Source organism: Rhinopithecus bieti, unplaced genomic scaffold (genome assembly GCF_001698545.2).
Source record: "Rhinopithecus bieti isolate Rb0 unplaced genomic scaffold, ASM169854v2 scaffold_2735, whole genome shotgun sequence".
NCBI classification, from domain to species: domain Eukaryota; kingdom Metazoa; phylum Chordata; class Mammalia; order Primates; family Cercopithecidae; genus Rhinopithecus; species Rhinopithecus bieti.
In genome coordinates, this window is record NW_016804150.1 from 202,303 (window position 1) to 220,629 (window position 18,327).

Below are 18,327 nucleotides of genomic sequence, written 5' to 3' on the forward strand. Positions count from 1 at the left end.
TTTTGTAGTTGGTATTTTTATGTGTTTGATTGCTTTATTTATTTTTTTATTTATTTATTTATTTATTTATTTATTTATTGAGACGGAGTCTTGCTCTGTCGCCCAGGCTGGAGCGCAGTGGCTGGACCTCAGCTCACTGCAAGCTCCGCCTCCCTGGTTTACGCCATTCTCCTGCCTCAGCCTCCCGAGTGGCTGGGACTACAGGTGCCCGCCACCTCGCCCGGCTAGTTTTTTGTATTTTTTAGTAGAGACGGGGTTTCACCGTGTTAGCCAGGATGGTCTCGATCTCCTGACCTCGTGATCCGCCCGTCTTGGCCTCCCAAAGTGCTGGGATTACAGGCTTGAGCCACCGCGCCCGGCTGATTGCTATCTTTAAAGTACCTTATCAAATTTATGGCTCTGTGCTGTTACCTTTTGAGCTTTGCAAACTGTTTACATAATAATTATAAAGTTACTTTGTTTCCAATGCATCAAACTTAAACGATGTGATTGTTTTTCTACTATTTGGCCTTAATGACAATGCTCTATTTTGCTTGTCCTGTATTTATATTGCTTTTGGTGTTTTGTATTATGTGTCAAGGATAAGCCAATTAATTCTCTACCATATATAACTTCTGAACATATATGGCATCTTAATTCTTTGTAGATATGGAGATATGTACAGAACTATATTCTAAAGTCCCAGAATGGGGCTATGAAAGGGGACAGATGGATGGGCAAAGAATAGTTTTGTTTATCATATTAGATCATAGGTCTTGATCAGTTTTTTTAGTTAAAGATCACACATAGGGTGTGATTTCTATACCAAAGACATGCTTATTTCAGTATTAGAAAATATTTTCTTACACATCCTGAAAATTGCAATTTTAAAATGTGCAAAATTCTTACTGAAAGCAAAAAATAAAAGTTTAAAAGTTTAAAATATAGAATGTCCTCTTGAATGACATTTAGGAAAAATAATTTCATTAAAATTATACCTATAATTGATAGACCACTTTCAGCAATACAGCTATTATAAAAACAAACTAGCTTAACTAGATCACAAGACATTTGTGAACATTAGAAAACAACGTAAAAGGTGGCAGTTTCAGATTAAATATTGGCAGATGAACATGATTAACTTTGAAAAACAGAAACCTTTTGCTTGTTAAAATTATAATGGTAATGTGCATTTATTTTAAAAATTGACAATATACAAAATATAAAAGATAACTTACCAAATATCCTTTGGTAGAAATAAGCACAATATATTGAGAAATATATTTCTAGTCTTTTGTCTATGCACTTTTTTATGTAATTGGAATATTTTATATACAAACATTATTTGAAAATTTTTATCTTAGCAATAAAACAACTTGTTATGCCATTAAAATTATTTAAAATTGCTATAATAGCCAATTTCTTCAATTTTACCACTATACAATATTATTTATGTTTTGCAAAATATTTTCCTATATTCAGATTATTTCCCTAAGTGTGTCTTAGAAATAAAATTACTAGGTTATGAAGCACAAATGTTTTGAAGGCTTTTAACGTAAATTTAGTTGACCTTTTCAAAAATTATGATCAATTTATATTTCCACCATCAGCACATAAGGGCATTCATCTTAACGCCTCAGGTTTTCAGTTTTATGATAATTTAAGATTTCTTATTTGATGAGTAAAAACCAGGATTTCACTGTTAAGTGTACTTGACAGTACTCAGCACTACTGGCTGTCTCCTATCCCCAGCCTCACTGTTGCAAATTCAAAGTAGGCACAGAAGTAGAGGTATTTGGGCAGAGAAAGAAAGAGAGGAAAAAGTGAGGTAAGACTGAACAGCTGGAGTTATCAGTAACTTTTACTCAACATCTCTTTTCCTCAGTCCTCAGAATTACAGAACCAGTTCACATTTTACAGATCAAACGGACCACATACACGTTCTTTCCACTGCAAACTGTCCTTTCTCCACTAAAAGGTAAAATAGTTCTTGTTCATACTCTGGTTTCCTCCCAAGCATTGGCACAAGGAAGAAAAGAAAAATGGGACATGGTCAGCTGTATAATTTATGGTTCTAAGAAGCTCCCTCTTTAATATTTCTGCCACACTTTGTTGGTACCTTCATGATAAACAAAAGTTCCATTAAAATAAATCACTTATTTTTGTCCCACGTTCTAATTGTCTGTTTAGGTATCAGTTTCTCCAAGTGAATTGTATCAACTTGAGGGTAGACACTTAATCACTTCTTATTCTCTTGATCCCCATCATTGCATAACCAGAAAGAGCACATAAAAGCGTTGTTCAATGGTAAGTACAAAACTTTAGCTTTGTGCACCTTACAGTAGTTGGTCTAACCACTTATTAGCTTCCTATTTAAATAGATCATACTCTCATGTGTTAGGTAATGTTAAATTAGACCAGAGGATTGGGGGAAAAAAGATCCTTATCTTAAATGAGACTATAACCTACTAAACTGTGGTAGAACTAAGATGAAATATTAAAGTAATATTTCAAGGAGTATTTACTAACCCATGTAATGTCCATAAGTGACATGCTTGAGACGCATAATTTTGCTAACAAAATATGGTGAAGTGTAATTATTAAATATCTCTAACAATTACTGCAATCCTGGTGCCCCAGTAGAGATGGGCCAAATTTCTAAGATATAAACACATTATTAAAATCACAACAAAACAAAGAAAACTACCCTTATAAATCTCTGTAATTTCGTGTCGTCAAAAAATCATATGTATATTGCTGAGAGGCCTTTAAAAATAATAGGCCAGTAATATTATGAAATAATTATCCAAATGCACCCTCTAGTGGCTAAAAAGCAATTCACATACAAGCTAAGTAAAACTGTGTTTAAAAAACGGAGCAGAGTAACATTTAACTGAAATTTTTCTAAATGAAAATAAAATTTATTGTGGCTTTAATTTATCCACAGTTCTATTTAATAATAGTCATTTGAAAAAAAATCAACCTATCTCAATATTAAAAAATACCATGTAAAATACATACACATTCAATGAAAATAAATACCCAAGCATTCTGATGATTCTTTGTTATCTATGTTTTCTAATATTTTTTCATCTCCAGAGTTTCTACTCATGGTTAAGTGTTCACCTCTAACCTAAGGAAAAAAATTAAACATGTCTAATCTGAAATTTTCACTAAATTCCTTTTTAATTTTAAATATGATGGTCTAAAATACTAAATATTCATCACAGATAACTTTTGCCATTAAACTGTATAGTTCTTAACTAGAAATGTCCATGTTTCCTATTAACCTTGACATCACAAATGTTTGATTGTTAAATATATTGTCTATGAAAATAATGCCTTAAAATACTTGTAACAAAAACATTTCTAATACTTTGATGTCAGAAAACACTTCAATAAAATGGTAATACATTTTAAAAAGCTGATGGCATAAGAATACAGCCAATGAAGAGCTACTTTTTATTTGTAAAAATCTGTATTTTTGACTTCAAATATTGTATTTATATTTCTTTGGGTTCCTATCTTTCTATGTACGACTAAAAGACATCAGTGAATACGAACTAGCATTTTTATGCTTCATGTCTTTATTGAATAGGTTTAAATATGAAGACATTATTGGTGAAAAAACAAAAAAACAAACATATAGTGGACAAGAAATAATAGTCACCACAATCATCTTACTTTTTCAACCTAACACATTTCAGAATACACAAGCAATATTTACTTTTAATCTTACAATCATCTTTTATTCTACCATAGTGTCAAATACTTGTGAAAATAAATAAAAATAAAATACATGATGCACAGGAAGTTTTTAAAACTGAACTATTGCACAAATCAATGTGAGAATATGCAAGTAATGTAAAAATGCATTAAAATATATTGTCACAACATATTTCGTAAGTCATAAATCTATTTCACCTACTGTTTATAATCTCTGGGCTCTGGAACTAGATGATTTCTTACTAACTCATCTCCATATGGTACATTATAACATTTATTTACTACTGTAAAATTCAGTGAGAAACAAATGTGTGCCAAGTATTTATCTAACCTTTCTTTGAACAGACAAAAACATTATGGTTTTAAAAAAATACTTAAAAAAAAAAAAACAAGTTTTAAGTTCTTCGGACGATTTGTAACACAAGCGATTTAAATGGAAATCTAAAATGTGCATTCATCTTCTAAATTCATTACAGCTTATTTTAGTTGATGGACTATTTGTTTGTTTTGACCAATATGACTGAATAAAGATAACTGAGGGGAAAAAAATAACTAATCAGGAAAGAAACTGTAAGTAAAATGACAATTCCTATTAAGTTTATAACTCCTGCCCAAACTAAACAAAGCTAATAAGTTTTAGAGAAATTATAAGCCAGAAATCTTTACATTGTGTCTTATAGTTGATCAGAATCATAAATAAAAAGCTAGGAATTATATAAAAAAATTGTTTGTACCTTTACAGTAAGATCAAAGCTCTCTTAGGTTTGATTGAATAGAAATTACTACAGAATTACTGCCATCAAGGAAATCTACTACTAACTACTATGCTATACTGAAAGTGACAATGATTAAGAGCTGTGTTGTGATCAGGTTAAAGAGAAAAAATAATTAAATTTGGGTGTATGTTTAATTAGATGTCAGTTATGCATTAAAACAATACATTTTCAGTGGTTCTTTATTGTGATGTGAATGGTGTTTCAACATTAAACGCTAAANTATGAAGACATTATTGGTGAAAAAACAAAAAAACAAACATATAGTGGACAAGAAATAATAGTCACCACAATCATCTTACTTTTCAACCTAACACATTTCAGAATACACAAGCAATATTTACTTTTAATCTTACAATCATCTTTTATTCTACCATAGTGTCAAATACTTGTGAAAATAAATAAAATAAAATACATGATGCACAGGAAGTTTTAAAACTGAACTATTGCACAAATCAATGTGAGAATATGCAAGTAATGTAAAATGCATTAAAATATATTGTCACAACATATTTCGTAAGTCATAAATCTATTTCACCTACTGTTTATAATCTCTGGGCTCTGGAACTAGATGATTTCTTACTAACTCATCTCCATATGGTACATTATAACATTTATTTACTACTGTAAAATTCAGTGAGAAACAAATGTGTGCCAAGTATTTATCTAACCTTTCTTTGAACAGACAAAACATTATGGTTTTAAAAAAATACTTAAAAAAAAAAAAACAAGTTTTAAGTTCTTCGGACGATTTGTAACACAAGCGATTTAAATGGAAATCTAAAATGTGCATTCATCTTCTAAATTCATTACAGCTTATTTTAGTTGATGGACTATTTGTTTGTTTTGACCAATATGACTGAATAAAGATAACTGAGGGGAAAAAAATAACTAATCAGGAAAGAAACTGTAAGTAAAATGACAATTCCTATTAAGTTTATAACTCCTGCCCAAACTAAACAAAGCTAATAAGTTTTAGAGAAATTATAAGCCAGAAATCTTTACATTGTGTCTTATAGTTGATCAGAATCATAAATAAAAGCTAGGAATTATATAAAAAAATTGTTTGTACCTTTACAGTAAGATCAAAGCTCTCTTAGGTTTGATTGAATAGAAATTACTACAGAATTACTGCCATCAAGGAAATCTACTACTAACTACTATGCTATACTGAAAGTGACAATGATTAAGAGCTGTGTTGTGATCAGGTTAAAGAGAAAAAATAATTAAATTTGGGTGTATGTTTAATTAGATGTCAGTTATGCATTAAAACAATACATTTTCAGTGGTTCTTTATTGTGATGTGAATGGTGTTTCAACATTAAACGCTAAAGATGAAAATATGAGTAGGAAAATTAGATATTCTCTTAACCTACTCATAACTACATTTACTTCCAAGAAAAAAAAATTTCAAATATTTTTTATCTGCATGCTCTGCACTAATGATTAGGTTACCACAACTATTATGATTAGGTGAGGTTATTTGTTTTAAGATGCATTAGCATAATTTATTCTAAATTCAGATACAATTACATGTTTTTAAACATGTAAGATTTTGCAGGGAATTCAGTGCCTTCTATATTAAATAATTCATTTTCAAATACAGCAAAAATGAACTAGCAAATTAAAACTATCTTCATGGGTTATGGAAAAGGAAGAAAAAAGTGAAATCTAGAAACAATTGGAAGTAAAAAAATATGTTCAACGCATACAGAAGTAAAAAAAAAGTCTGTTATAAATAGAATAAGATAGATTTGTATTTTAGTCCTGTGTTTTGAAAAGGAAATTGCATAATTACATTTTACAAAACGAGTAGGATGTTTACATTACATAACAGAGGATTTTTTTCTCTTAGTTTTTAGGATTTATAAAATAATTTGTTGACATGCTCTACAGGAGTGACCTTACATACCTAATGGTAGCTAAAACCATTCTCTTCCATTACAAAATTCCCAGCATCTATCCTACTATGATACTATCTGAAGATAGGCACCAATAATACAAATGTTTATTCAAATTTTTTGCTGAAAGTTATAATTATCCTAAAGCCTGAAGGGCTAAGCACTAGAGTATGAGAGTTTGTGGAAATGTACTTAATGTGCTTTAACAACAACAGAAAAGTAACACCTAAATTAATTGTTCCATCTGAAATTATTTTCTGACAGTTAAGTGAATATTTCCTTGAATGACACAATCTGGGGTATCAGATATTTATTATATACAGTATATATACACATATAAACACACACACATTATATAGCCAAAAGATGACGCTCCAAAATTACTGGAAATGGTATTTTGAGTATTTTTAGCACAAAGTAAAGGATGTGCTCTAGCTGTCCAAGCAGCAATAATCATAAACTCTGAACTTGGCTTTTTTTTTTTTTTTTTGAGATTCTATTCATAGAATCATTCTTCGAATGCCACATTCACAGCAAAACTTGGCCCATTCTACAGGGTATTTAGTCCCACATTCATGGCAGAATTTTGGTAAGTTTCCAGGTGAATTTCCTTCAATCCCTTTAATATTTCCACCATTAAGGGAAGATGCACAGTCTCCATCTGGCCTAAAAAAGTAACAAAAAAATGAAAAGATAAAGATCATATCAGTAGTTTTCAACCCATAACCCTGGATAAACAGGGCATAAATTTAACAATTATCCTGTTTAATCTCATTTTTAATATTCCTCTAGTTCAAATTTTTAAAAAAAATCCTTGTTAGTAAATACTATAATTCTAACATTTTTTTCTTTAACATTATATTTATCTGTGTTATGAGAATTTATCATGACTAAATGCAGCCACGCTTTCTGTATTAGTGTGTTCTCACATTGCTATAAAGAACTACCTGAGACTGGGTAAATTATAAAGAAAAGAGGTTTAACTGACTCACAGTTCTGCAGGCTGTACAGAAAGCTTGGTTGGGGAGGTCTCAGGAAAATTAAAGTCACAGCAGCAGAAGGTAAAGGGGAAGCAAGCATGTCTTACATGGTGGGAGCAGAAGAAAAAAAGAGAAGGGGCAGGTACTACACAGTTTTAAACAATCAGATATGGTGAGAACTCACTACCACAAGAACAGCAATGGGGAAGTCCAACCCCATGATCCAATCACCTACCACCAGGCCCCTCCTCCAACATTGAGGGTTACAATTTGACATGAGATTTGAGCAGGGACACAAATCCAAACCACATCACTTTCCATCTGTTCTTCCTGCTAGGAATTTACTACACTGGGAGCAGAATGAACATTTATGATGTCCTTTCTGCAAACCCATCTCTAAAGAGAAAACTAGAACCTAACCCTGAAGAAAGATAAGAGATCCTTAGGTTTCAAGTCTCTCTCCTTGGTCACAAGGACTGTGAGGTGATGCCTCTAGTATTTACTTTAATTTTATTATTTAATGATATTAACTTATTGTGATGCAATAAATAATAAACTCTTATGCATGCCCTCACAGGGAGGTCTCTATTATCTACTAACAAAACAGTAATAAAGGTAAAATAGATGCTAGATGAACTATACACCGTAACAACATTTTAGAGCAAAAAGCTTGAGATTATAAAGGTTTTATCACAAATGTCAGTCATTAAAGAAATCCAGATTCTACTGATGAAATAATTAATTGGAAGAAGAGCTATTTGATTCCTACAGAAATATGTTTACATTCCCTCCTGGCATGTGTTCTTCTGAGAACATGATACTTAATTTAAAGTCCCCAGAAAAGGAACTCTTCATTGCTAGGACAATTATAAGCATGACACTGCTGGAAAAAATAAATTTCTTTTTACATCCACAGAGGTAGTTATCGAAGAATTCTAGGTGCTCCCCAGTTTGAGTGCATCTTTCATACAAGCAATTTAGGAGTGACAAAAACAAACAAACAAATGAACACTGAACTTTCTAATAAAAGGCACTAGGGATCTAAAAGAGACAAAAATAAGGCTAAATGTCCTGCATCAAGAAATATAACCTTAGATACTGAGAGCAAATTTATAGCATAAGCATAATTTATTTAAACCACAAAGAAGACCCACTAATGAATTAGAAGACATAACCCCAATCAAGAAAGAGTACCAAGGGGAAATACATCAGCTTTATTGTCAACAATACATGTAAGAACTATTTCAAAAAATAAAAGGTCATTTCAGTGTTAGAGTATACACACTCAAGGAACTCAACACACCTACCAATATTAATAAATATCAAAACTTCCACCTAACTAGATATTGCCTAATTTCTTTACATAGTGGCTGGCAAATCTATAGTCTCAATAGTAGTATATGAGGTTTCTTGATGTCTTACATTTTCTAACACAATTCGTACTGTCAAGAGTTTTTTGGTTTTGCTAACCTGATGAGAGTGAAATGGATGGTAGCCTACCACTGATATAATGTACATTTCCTGATTGCTTGTAAGGCTGAATATCTTTTCACATGTTTGTGTTATTTTTGCCATTCGGATTTCTCCTACTGTGAATTGACTATTCCCTATCCCCTACTTCCACCAAAACCCAAAGGCATTTTCTACTGTATGAGTTTTTTAAAACTTTATTTGTAAAAATTCCCCACAATTCCTAGATAATAATTTGTTGATTTATGTATATAGTAAGTATTCTCTCTCAAGCTATCATGCTATTTCATTCTATCCATGGAGCTATTTACAGCACTCGTTTTCCTTTAAATAGGATCAAATATATCAATCTTTTGCCATACAATTTGCATTCACTAAATTATTCAAGAAATCCTTTCCTAAGTCAGATGAAAATGAGACTTTCTTCTGCTTTATTGTAAAATCTGGATAGCCTTCCTTTCTGCATTTAGGCCTAATTTAGTTCACATGTAACTGATTTTTTTATACCTGACATGAGGTAGAAAGTTTTTCTCTACATATGGACGGATGTCCAATAGGCCCAGCACTCCCACTTCCCAAATCTGTACTGCTAGTTCTGAAATGTGGCAAATTTCCAGTTACTTATGAGGCTGGGATCTCTTGCTTACCACCCCATTCTGATAGAGTTCTGTTTGTCTATTCTTGAATCAGTATCACATCTTAATTACTGTGGCTTCATACATCATTCACACATTTTTCTCTTTAACTTGTCCTGGCTAATATTAGGCTTTTGTGCTTTGTATACATTTTGAAAACAACTTGTCAAGATGCGTGAATTTCATTTGAAAATTTCACTAAATTTATACATTAATTTTGAGGAGAACAGATAGCTGTACAAGACAGCTGCATGATATTAAAGTTTTTATGTTATAAAGAAGGTATGTAGAGGCATACCTTAGATACACTGCAGGTTTGGTTCCAGACCATTGCTAAAATGCAAATATTGCAATAAAGCAAATTACATGAATTTGTTTGATTTCTCAGTACATATACAATTTCGCATTATACTGTAGTCTATTAAAGTGTGCAACAGTATTATGTCTAAAACAACAATGTATACATGTACACAATTTAAAAATACTTTACTGCTAAAAGATTCCAACAATCATCTGAGTTTTCAGGGAGTTGTAAACTTTCTGCAAGTAGAGGGTCTTGCCTCAATGTTGATTCCTGCTGACTGATCAAGGATGGTGCCTGCTGAAGGTTGGGGTGGCTGTGGTAATTTCTTAAAATAAAACAATGAAGTGTGCCACATCGATTGACTTCCTTTCATGAATCATTTCTCTGTAGCATGTGATGCTATTTGATAACATTTTACCCACAGAATTTCTTTTGAAATTGGAGTCAACTGTCTCAAACTTTGCTGTTGCCTTATCAACTAAGTTTATGAAATATTCTAAATCCTTTGTTATTTCAACGATGTTGACAGCATCTTTGCCAGGAGTAGATTCCATATCAAGAAACTATTTTTTTTTTTTTTTTTTTTTTTTTGAGATGGAGTCACGCTCTGTCACCGAGGCTGTAGTGCAGTGGCCCCATCTCAGCTCACTCCAACCTCCGCCTCCCAGGTTCAAGCAATTCTCCTGCTTTGGCCTCCCAAGTAGCTGGGATTACAGGCGTGCACCATGCCCGGCTAATTTTTGTATTTTTAGTAGAAACAGGGTTTCACCATGTTGGCCAGGCTAGTCTCACCTCAGATGATCCACCTGCCTCAGTCTCTCAAAGTGCTGGGATTACAGGCGTGAGTCATCACAACTCCTCATCCATTCCAGTTTTATCGTGAGATTGCAGCAGTTCAATGACATCTGCAGGCTTCCCTTGTGATTCTAATTCTTTTGCTATTTTGCCAGCACATCTGCAGTTACCTCCTCCACTGAAGTCTTAAGCCCCTCAAAGTCATCCATGAAGTTTGGAACTTCTTCCCAACTCTTATTAATGTGTATATTCTGACCTCCTCCCATAAATCACATATGTTCTTAGTGGCATGTAGAATGGTTAATCCTTTACGGAAGGTTTTCAGTTTACTTTGCCCAAATCCATCAGAGGTGTACATCTTAAAAGCCATATTAAAAGAAAAAAAAATCAGGTTTTCTACAAATAGCTTGTTACTTACTTTTGTATATGGTCCTTGGAAAACTATCATATACTCATTTTTATTTTAGTTATTAGGATAGCAGAGCTAAACATACCTGGCTATGTAGCTCTCAGTATACGTTTTTCTTTTGTTTGTAAGCACACCTGGGGCAGGATTTCTTGCCAAACTAGGCGGTGTGGAATTTCGAGGTTTGACATTAGCTCTATGAAAAAGAGAAAAAATAATGGAAAAGTATTGAACAGTGAGCATGCATTTCTCAAATTACCTACTCACATGATTAGAAAGAATACTTAGAAGCTTCAGAGAAGTTCAAAAGATTAAAGTCCCAATAATTATTTTAAATCTGAAAGCAAATAGCAGTTAATATTAAAGATAAACCAAAGCATTTTGCACTTACTAACACTATTCTGATAGTAAATAAAATCAACTAAAATATGTATATATGCTTTACATGAAATTTATAAGGTAATCATTCTGAAAGACACATTTTTAAAAACAGTTTAAATTTATATTTCCCTCAAAACATATATTCTGATAAATGGTTATGGATAACTGTTAAATAAACACACAAGTTTCATTATTATTCTAAGCATACACGATGTAGTTAAAAAAAGAATTTTTTGCTAGTCACATTAAATAATAATACTCAATTTATGAAAGTTCTAAAAAGCAGCAACTAAAATAAATGAGTTAATATAATATTCCCTTTAAAGATTTAATTTTACCAACTGCACAGCCTGGGCTATCCGAAATCAGAGGGACTTCTGGTGGATCATCCATGAGTCTCCATTTTGAAACTTTAAGAATCAAAGAAGGTTTAGAAAGCTAAATGATGATGATATAACACTAAAAGTAGAGGCTTGGGAATTCAAATGAATTTAGATTCAAATGCCAATGCTACTTACAGTGTCGTGACAGTAAGTCTGAGTCTCATTGTTTATAAAATGATCACTTATAGAAAGGTTATGAGATAAAAAGTACAATTCATATAAACATTTAGATAGTTGATGTTAATACTATCACTACTGTTATTGCCACTACAAGTTAACATTTGTATAATAGTGCTTACTCCATGTCAAGTACAATTCTAACTATTTTGTCCATAGAAATTTATTTATCCTAATAATCCTATGAAATAGGTAGCATTAATAACTCCATTTACAGATAAGACAAATGAGGCAAAGAACCCCTAAGTAACTTACCCAAGGTGACACTGCTAGTATGTTCCAAAGCTAGGATTTAGACGTTCATTAAAGCATAGTTCCCTTCCTCTCTATAGAGCTTTAACCAAATCGTTAAATTTCACAGGTGAGCAGTGTTGTGCTATATGAACAGTAGAATACTTTAAAAAAATACCTCCAGATTAGAGGTTCTTCAGTGGAAATTCTTCTTACTCTACTTGCATGGCAAAGTAGGAGAGAGTACCCTAAAATTGTAAATAGCTGCTTCCAAAATACATGAAGGTAATAACATCCACTATTTTTCAAACAACCACTACAAGACAAATATGAAGCCAGGTACTACACATGCCTTACTTAATGTCCCCCAAATCTCAGAAGATATTATTCCCATTTTAAAGTGGAAGCATGTTCAAAGAGATTATATAAATTGTGAGGCTACTATGTGGCTACAGCAGTACTTGAACTTCAGTGGGCTATATTACAGAACTTATATTCAATATACAATGCTGTCATTCAAAGTGGTTGCTTTGCATGGTTACTTCTTTAAATTACTTCTAAACTTCAACAAGCAAAGAATCACTTTGGTGCATGAATGGAATGCCCTGCACCTCTTCAAATGCACACTCCAAGTTCATTCATGAGGTTTACTCTACTCTTGTGTATAGCCTCTTTTGGGATGTTGTAGAACTACTAGAGTCTCTTTCTAGAAATTCAATCTCTAGGGAATCACTGTCAAAGAATGGAATTTTAATAGGAAGAACACTCTTTTTTTTGGGGGGGGGGCTATAGAATCATCTTAAGTGAATGAAATATACAAACAATACAAACACATCCATGAATATATACACATAATGTCACCATATGGGTAACTTGAGGTTGTTCAAAATGTTTATATTTAGAGGAAAATATAAGAGATTATCATCATTAATAGCTACCAATATTAAATACCTGTCATTTATTTTTAGTAACATCTAGAATGGCCTTGATCACTTAAAACATCTTGCCCCATTCTTACACAGTCCACAAATTTTTCTTTCTGTTCAGAATCTGCAAAGCATTACTCTTAACTCTGTATCTAGAATCTACCTGTTACAACTCTCATTAATAATTAAGAAGGTTTATTTTTGGAATTCTACTTAATCCATCTTACTGCTAGTCACTGTTACTGTGAGATCTGCATCAGAGGGTTCTGACAGTAGAATCAGCAAAATGAAAAACGGCTCACGGCACAAACTCTACCTGCTAAGATTTATCACTAACTACTTAAAAACAGCAAATGGCTGCTGCTAGTATCTTAAAGACTTCTCCTATTTTTATTTACCTAGTTGAATTTATTATTACTTTTCATACATATATACTGAGCAGACTGCTGTAGTAGGTGTTGGTTGAAAAGTTAACTAAGTTACTCTGTTTAACATTTTCCACCATTAATAGGTAAATTAATTTTTAGGTCCTAAAATCATACTTAAAATGCGGGCTAGAATTGAGACCCAAATTAGTAAACCTTGAAAGCTCATGCTGTAGAGTTTCAAAGCAACTGCCATTGCCACACACTCTTTTCAGCCAGCCAAGTCAAAACTGGCTGTGTCATACTCTTTCCCGAGTTTGACTCTTTGGCAGTGTCATACTCTTTCCCGGTTGTAGGTGGAATTTACAACCATCTAACAAAAAGACTAAGGACCCTTGGATTGAAAGTTTCCTAAAATCTTTTCTTTTCCCGGGCTTTTTATAATAGTTCACAGTATGCTTATCTAAAATATAATCTAACAATATTATAAACTGTACGAGACATTATTTTCCCAAACTCTACTTTTAAAACTATTATTTAAAAAATCCTAATTACTACTAAAAGACTTCATAAAAAACAATTAAATGAGACTGCAATTTAAAATCACCAAAAATTAATATTTAATGGAATAAATGTATAATCTAAAAACAGTTTTATTTAGTACAACAGAAATGCTTACTAAAAATCAAAATGTTTTAAATCCTAGATTATTCAACACATTTTGGGCTTAGAAATTATTAAACTTTTTTTTAAGTAGACAGTAAAACTTACATTATTCCATTACATAAAAGCTTTTAAGGAATATCTTGAAAATATAACCAAACTGAATTACAATATACTTACTTGTAATAGGCTAAAACCTATGTCTGTTTGATGGCACTGTCTGATTTTGCATCACTGTCATACAACCTTTTGCACAAGTCTCCCGTGCGAAGTGAGGGGCCTAATTGTCCATATTTACTATTAAAAATATATAAAGGCTTGTACCCATAAGGCCCGATGCCTACTGTTTCTTTATATAAAGTTTTTTTTTGAAGACATTATTTCTTGGTTTATCCGAAATCTACTTTCCCCAAGTCCTTAATTTATCTGACTGTCAAGGTAAGAACTAATGCTCCAAAAGATCCTCAGAGAGAGTTCATACAATGTTCATTATTAGTCTGAAATTCTGACTACACAGGCTACCTTACACATCCAAACAAATGTTAAATATTACACACAGGGCAATGCCGAATCCAATGAAGAAACTTAGAAAGACACATCTATTTCAAAAAAAAAAAATCATGCAGGCCTATAAGTGAACTGAATTGCTGTATTCACAAACGATTTTTCTTCCTCCCTGAATTCATAGAAACTCTTTCTCTATTCTAAATTTATTTCTGTGCTTTTTTAAAATTCCAAAAATAAGGAATTGATAATTACATTTACCCATCATGACTTTCTAACTCCACTAAGCTTTCTAACAAAAAAGTGACTTTATTTCTGAAATGACATCCAAAGTAAAAAACAGGATCGGCATGGAAAAAAAAACCTTTGGATGCGAATTCTAAAAAATCACATGTAATAATGCGTAAGGGGGCCATTCCATCTAAATATGCTATACACACACACACATTTTGACCAAAATTATTACAAGGATCTCCCCTAGAGGATAGCAGGCAAACTGCAGGTTTGTAGGGATATTGTCACTGTTTTAAGTCAACCAACCAAATAACTGAATCATATAAACTATCACCAACCACATCTTAGCTCATAGTAGGAAGCCAGGGAAAATTGAATTACGAAATTAGGCAAAGAAATGCTATTTGCCTTACTGGAATACACACATCATTGCCTTGTTAACTCTAAAAGCCTCCAGTCCTTTTTAAGAGATACTTGTTCACTCATTTCTTCACTTACTCACTGACCCTATAAAACCCTGAGCATCATATTTATGTGTCAGGCACTGTCCTACATCTGAGGAGTGTGGTGCGTAAATAAGATAGATCTGTATGCTTTTTCTTATGGAGTTTAGTGCTCTGAAAAGGAGTGTGCTTCATTTTCCTAGATTACAGATATCTAAGAGGAGGGGACACATTTTATTAATTTTTGGTCTCCTTTCAGTAGCTTATACATAGCAGGCCTTTGTGAAAAGTTGATAATAATACTTTGCAAGCGTGGTGGTGGCTGTTTATGCTGAGGATTTAAAGTTCTTAAAAGCAGCCGCTTCATGTAATAGTAGATCTATTTAAGTAAAATTTCTAAATTTTTAAATTAAAATTTGTTTTTTAATTTGTTAAAGTCTAAGAAAGCCATCTACTGCGGAATTTTAATTAAACATTCAGCTTTTATTCTAAATCCTCTAATTATCAAAACATTTTTGTTCCAGCTGCGTTATCTAAGAAAAGGCATCTATGATTCTGGAAATAATGAGTAAAAATTTTTCTTTCTCAGAAAAAAATTATGAAGTAAAATTTAGAAAATTATTATTATATTTAAAAACATATTCGTCTTTATATGTGGTCAAATCCTACAAGTGATACAATAAAGTTCAGTTCAAGAAAGATGTGTAAAATATAATAAAATCTAAAGGTAATTATCTAATTGAAAGGTAATTATCTAATGGAAATATTACATACATAAAAAGATTGCCAATATTTTCACATTTTGAAAACCTAATTGAAGGACACGTTCCAATAATGATTTGAACCGTACCTGTAACATTCAATTCGATTTATGTGTGTGCATATATATACACACATGTACATTCACAACTCAAATGTTACTTAGGCTGAAAGTTAATGAATGCTATTTTTAGGCTAAAATGACTTAATAACGTATTCTAAGTTGCCATTAGGCTATCAAAAACAAAATCTATAAATCTCAATAACAATCAAGATTTTACACATATAATACTTTTGCAGGCCTTCAAAATACTCACAGCTGAATGAGTATGGTGACGACATCAACCTATCCATGATTTGAAATAAACTTTAACATAGGAAAAGTCGTTTACTGTTGATACCAGGAGAGTGAATTCACTTAGGAAATAAGTAATGTTAGTGTGGCTTACTAAGTACCTTGTAGGAGTGTAGCAAGTACTGTAGATTGAGATATAACAAAAAGATGATTTCTGAAATAATATTGGGAAAGAATTTACCCGATGGTATTTTGTATCTTTGGACACCACTGTAGTTATGATGCTATAAGGTAATCTTGTCCAACCTGCAGCTCGCAGGCCACATGCCACCCAAGATGGCTTTGAATGGGGGCCTATACAAATTCATAAACTTTCTTAAAACATTATGAGATTTTTTTTTTTTTTCCAGTTCATCAGCTATCATTAGTGCTCGTGTATTTTATATGTGGTCCAAGACAATTCTTCTTTCAGTGTGGCTCAGGGAAGCCAAAAGACTGAACACCCCCCTACTCTAAGGCAGTTGTGAAATGTGTCATACCTCTACTTTTGATCCTACATTCATCAATCCTACACAAATAATTAGTACCTCAATTCCATGGCAAAGTTAGCTCCCTATCCAAAATCTTCAATCATTGTTACCCACATAAGAAGCCAAGCTCTGAATTCTAGGTTATCACAAGCATTTCTAGATCAACAATAAAAAACAAGCTCATAAAATTTACGTAACATTGCACACAAATTCAATTCACACACATCAAAAGACTGGATTATGAAAACAGCATGTTTCCTATTCATATAAAATGTACTCAAAACTAAAGACATTTACTTCTTAACGTTTTAATAAGGTATGAGAAACAAAATACAATTTTTTAAATTAAAAAATGCTCCATACATGCCTTTGGTTGCTCTAATTTTATGTGTATTACAGTTGATCTCCAAAGTAAACGTGTTTTTCATAGTAACTAATCTTTGATATATGATAATTTCGCTACTGAAAATTATTAACTGAGCTATCCATTTAAACTGGTAATAAGGTACAACTGTGTAAACTCTAGGAAACAATTCAAATGGGGAAATATTTATTTAAAAGATCTGTGATTCATTATACTTCTAAAATTTCCTGGAATTAAAGATAATCATCTTTTGGCTGGGTGCAGTGGCTCACACCTGTAATCCCAGCATTTTGGAAAACCGAGGTGAGTGGATCACTTGAGGTCGGGAGTTTGAGACCAGTCTAACATGGTGAAAACCCATCTGTATTAAAAATACAAAATTAGCCAGACATGGTGGCACACACCTGTCCCAGTTAATGGGGAGGCTGAGGCAGGAGACTCACTTGAACCCAGGAGGCAGGGTTACAGTGAGTCAAGATCACTCATTGCACTACATCCTGGGAAACAACAGCAAAACTCCATCTCAAAAAAAAAAAAAAAAAAAAAGATAATCATCTTTTAGAAGAAGGGAAAAACTTTCCACTTGGGTGTGTTTTGTTGTTTTTTAAGCATATCTGTTAAAACTGACCTAGAAATTGATTTGATTGCTTTTTTTATATTAAAGGTTTTTTATTTTTGTTTTTTTAATGGAGATGAGGTCTTGCTATGTTGCCCAGGCAAGTCTCAAACTCCTAGGCTCAAGCAACTCTCCCACCTCACTCTCCCAAAGTGTTGGGATTACAGGTGTGAGCCACTGCACCTGGCCTAATCCACAAACTGTCTAGAAGCAAACAACCAAACACATGAGAATTTTTCCGAGTGCAAAAATAAATTTCTTTATGGCATGATTATATTACAGATCACTGGTATGCCTGATTAAAGTGGACCACAATAAAGATTACATACAGCAGACTTTAAACAATTGCAATCCACTGAAATAACAGCATTTACTAATCTCAGTGAATGCTCAATTTATTGAGCGTTACACCTGACCAAATGTCTTAATTCAAACTTTATCCAATCTGAATCATCTGTATAAATCGAAATAACAGTTGTCATACAAA

General features: G+C 32.5%; 1 protein-coding gene across 1 annotated transcript in view; it reads right to left on the reverse strand.

The window, feature by feature from the left end:
- Window positions 1-6,672: 6,672 nt before the first annotated feature.
- ZC2HC1A (zinc finger C2HC-type containing 1A) overlaps window positions 6,673-18,327 on the reverse strand; it is a 55,939-nt gene continuing 44,284 nt past the window's right edge. The window contains exons 8-9 of the mRNA XM_017866856.1: window positions 11,058-11,165; window positions 6,673-7,045 (exon numbers count right to left, since the gene is read on the reverse strand). Of these exons, the coding sequence (XP_017722345.1) occupies window positions 6,880-7,045; window positions 11,058-11,165 (274 nt within the window). The 3' untranslated portion in view covers window positions 6,673-6,879. The remainder of the gene's footprint in view (window positions 7,046-11,057; window positions 11,166-18,327) is intronic.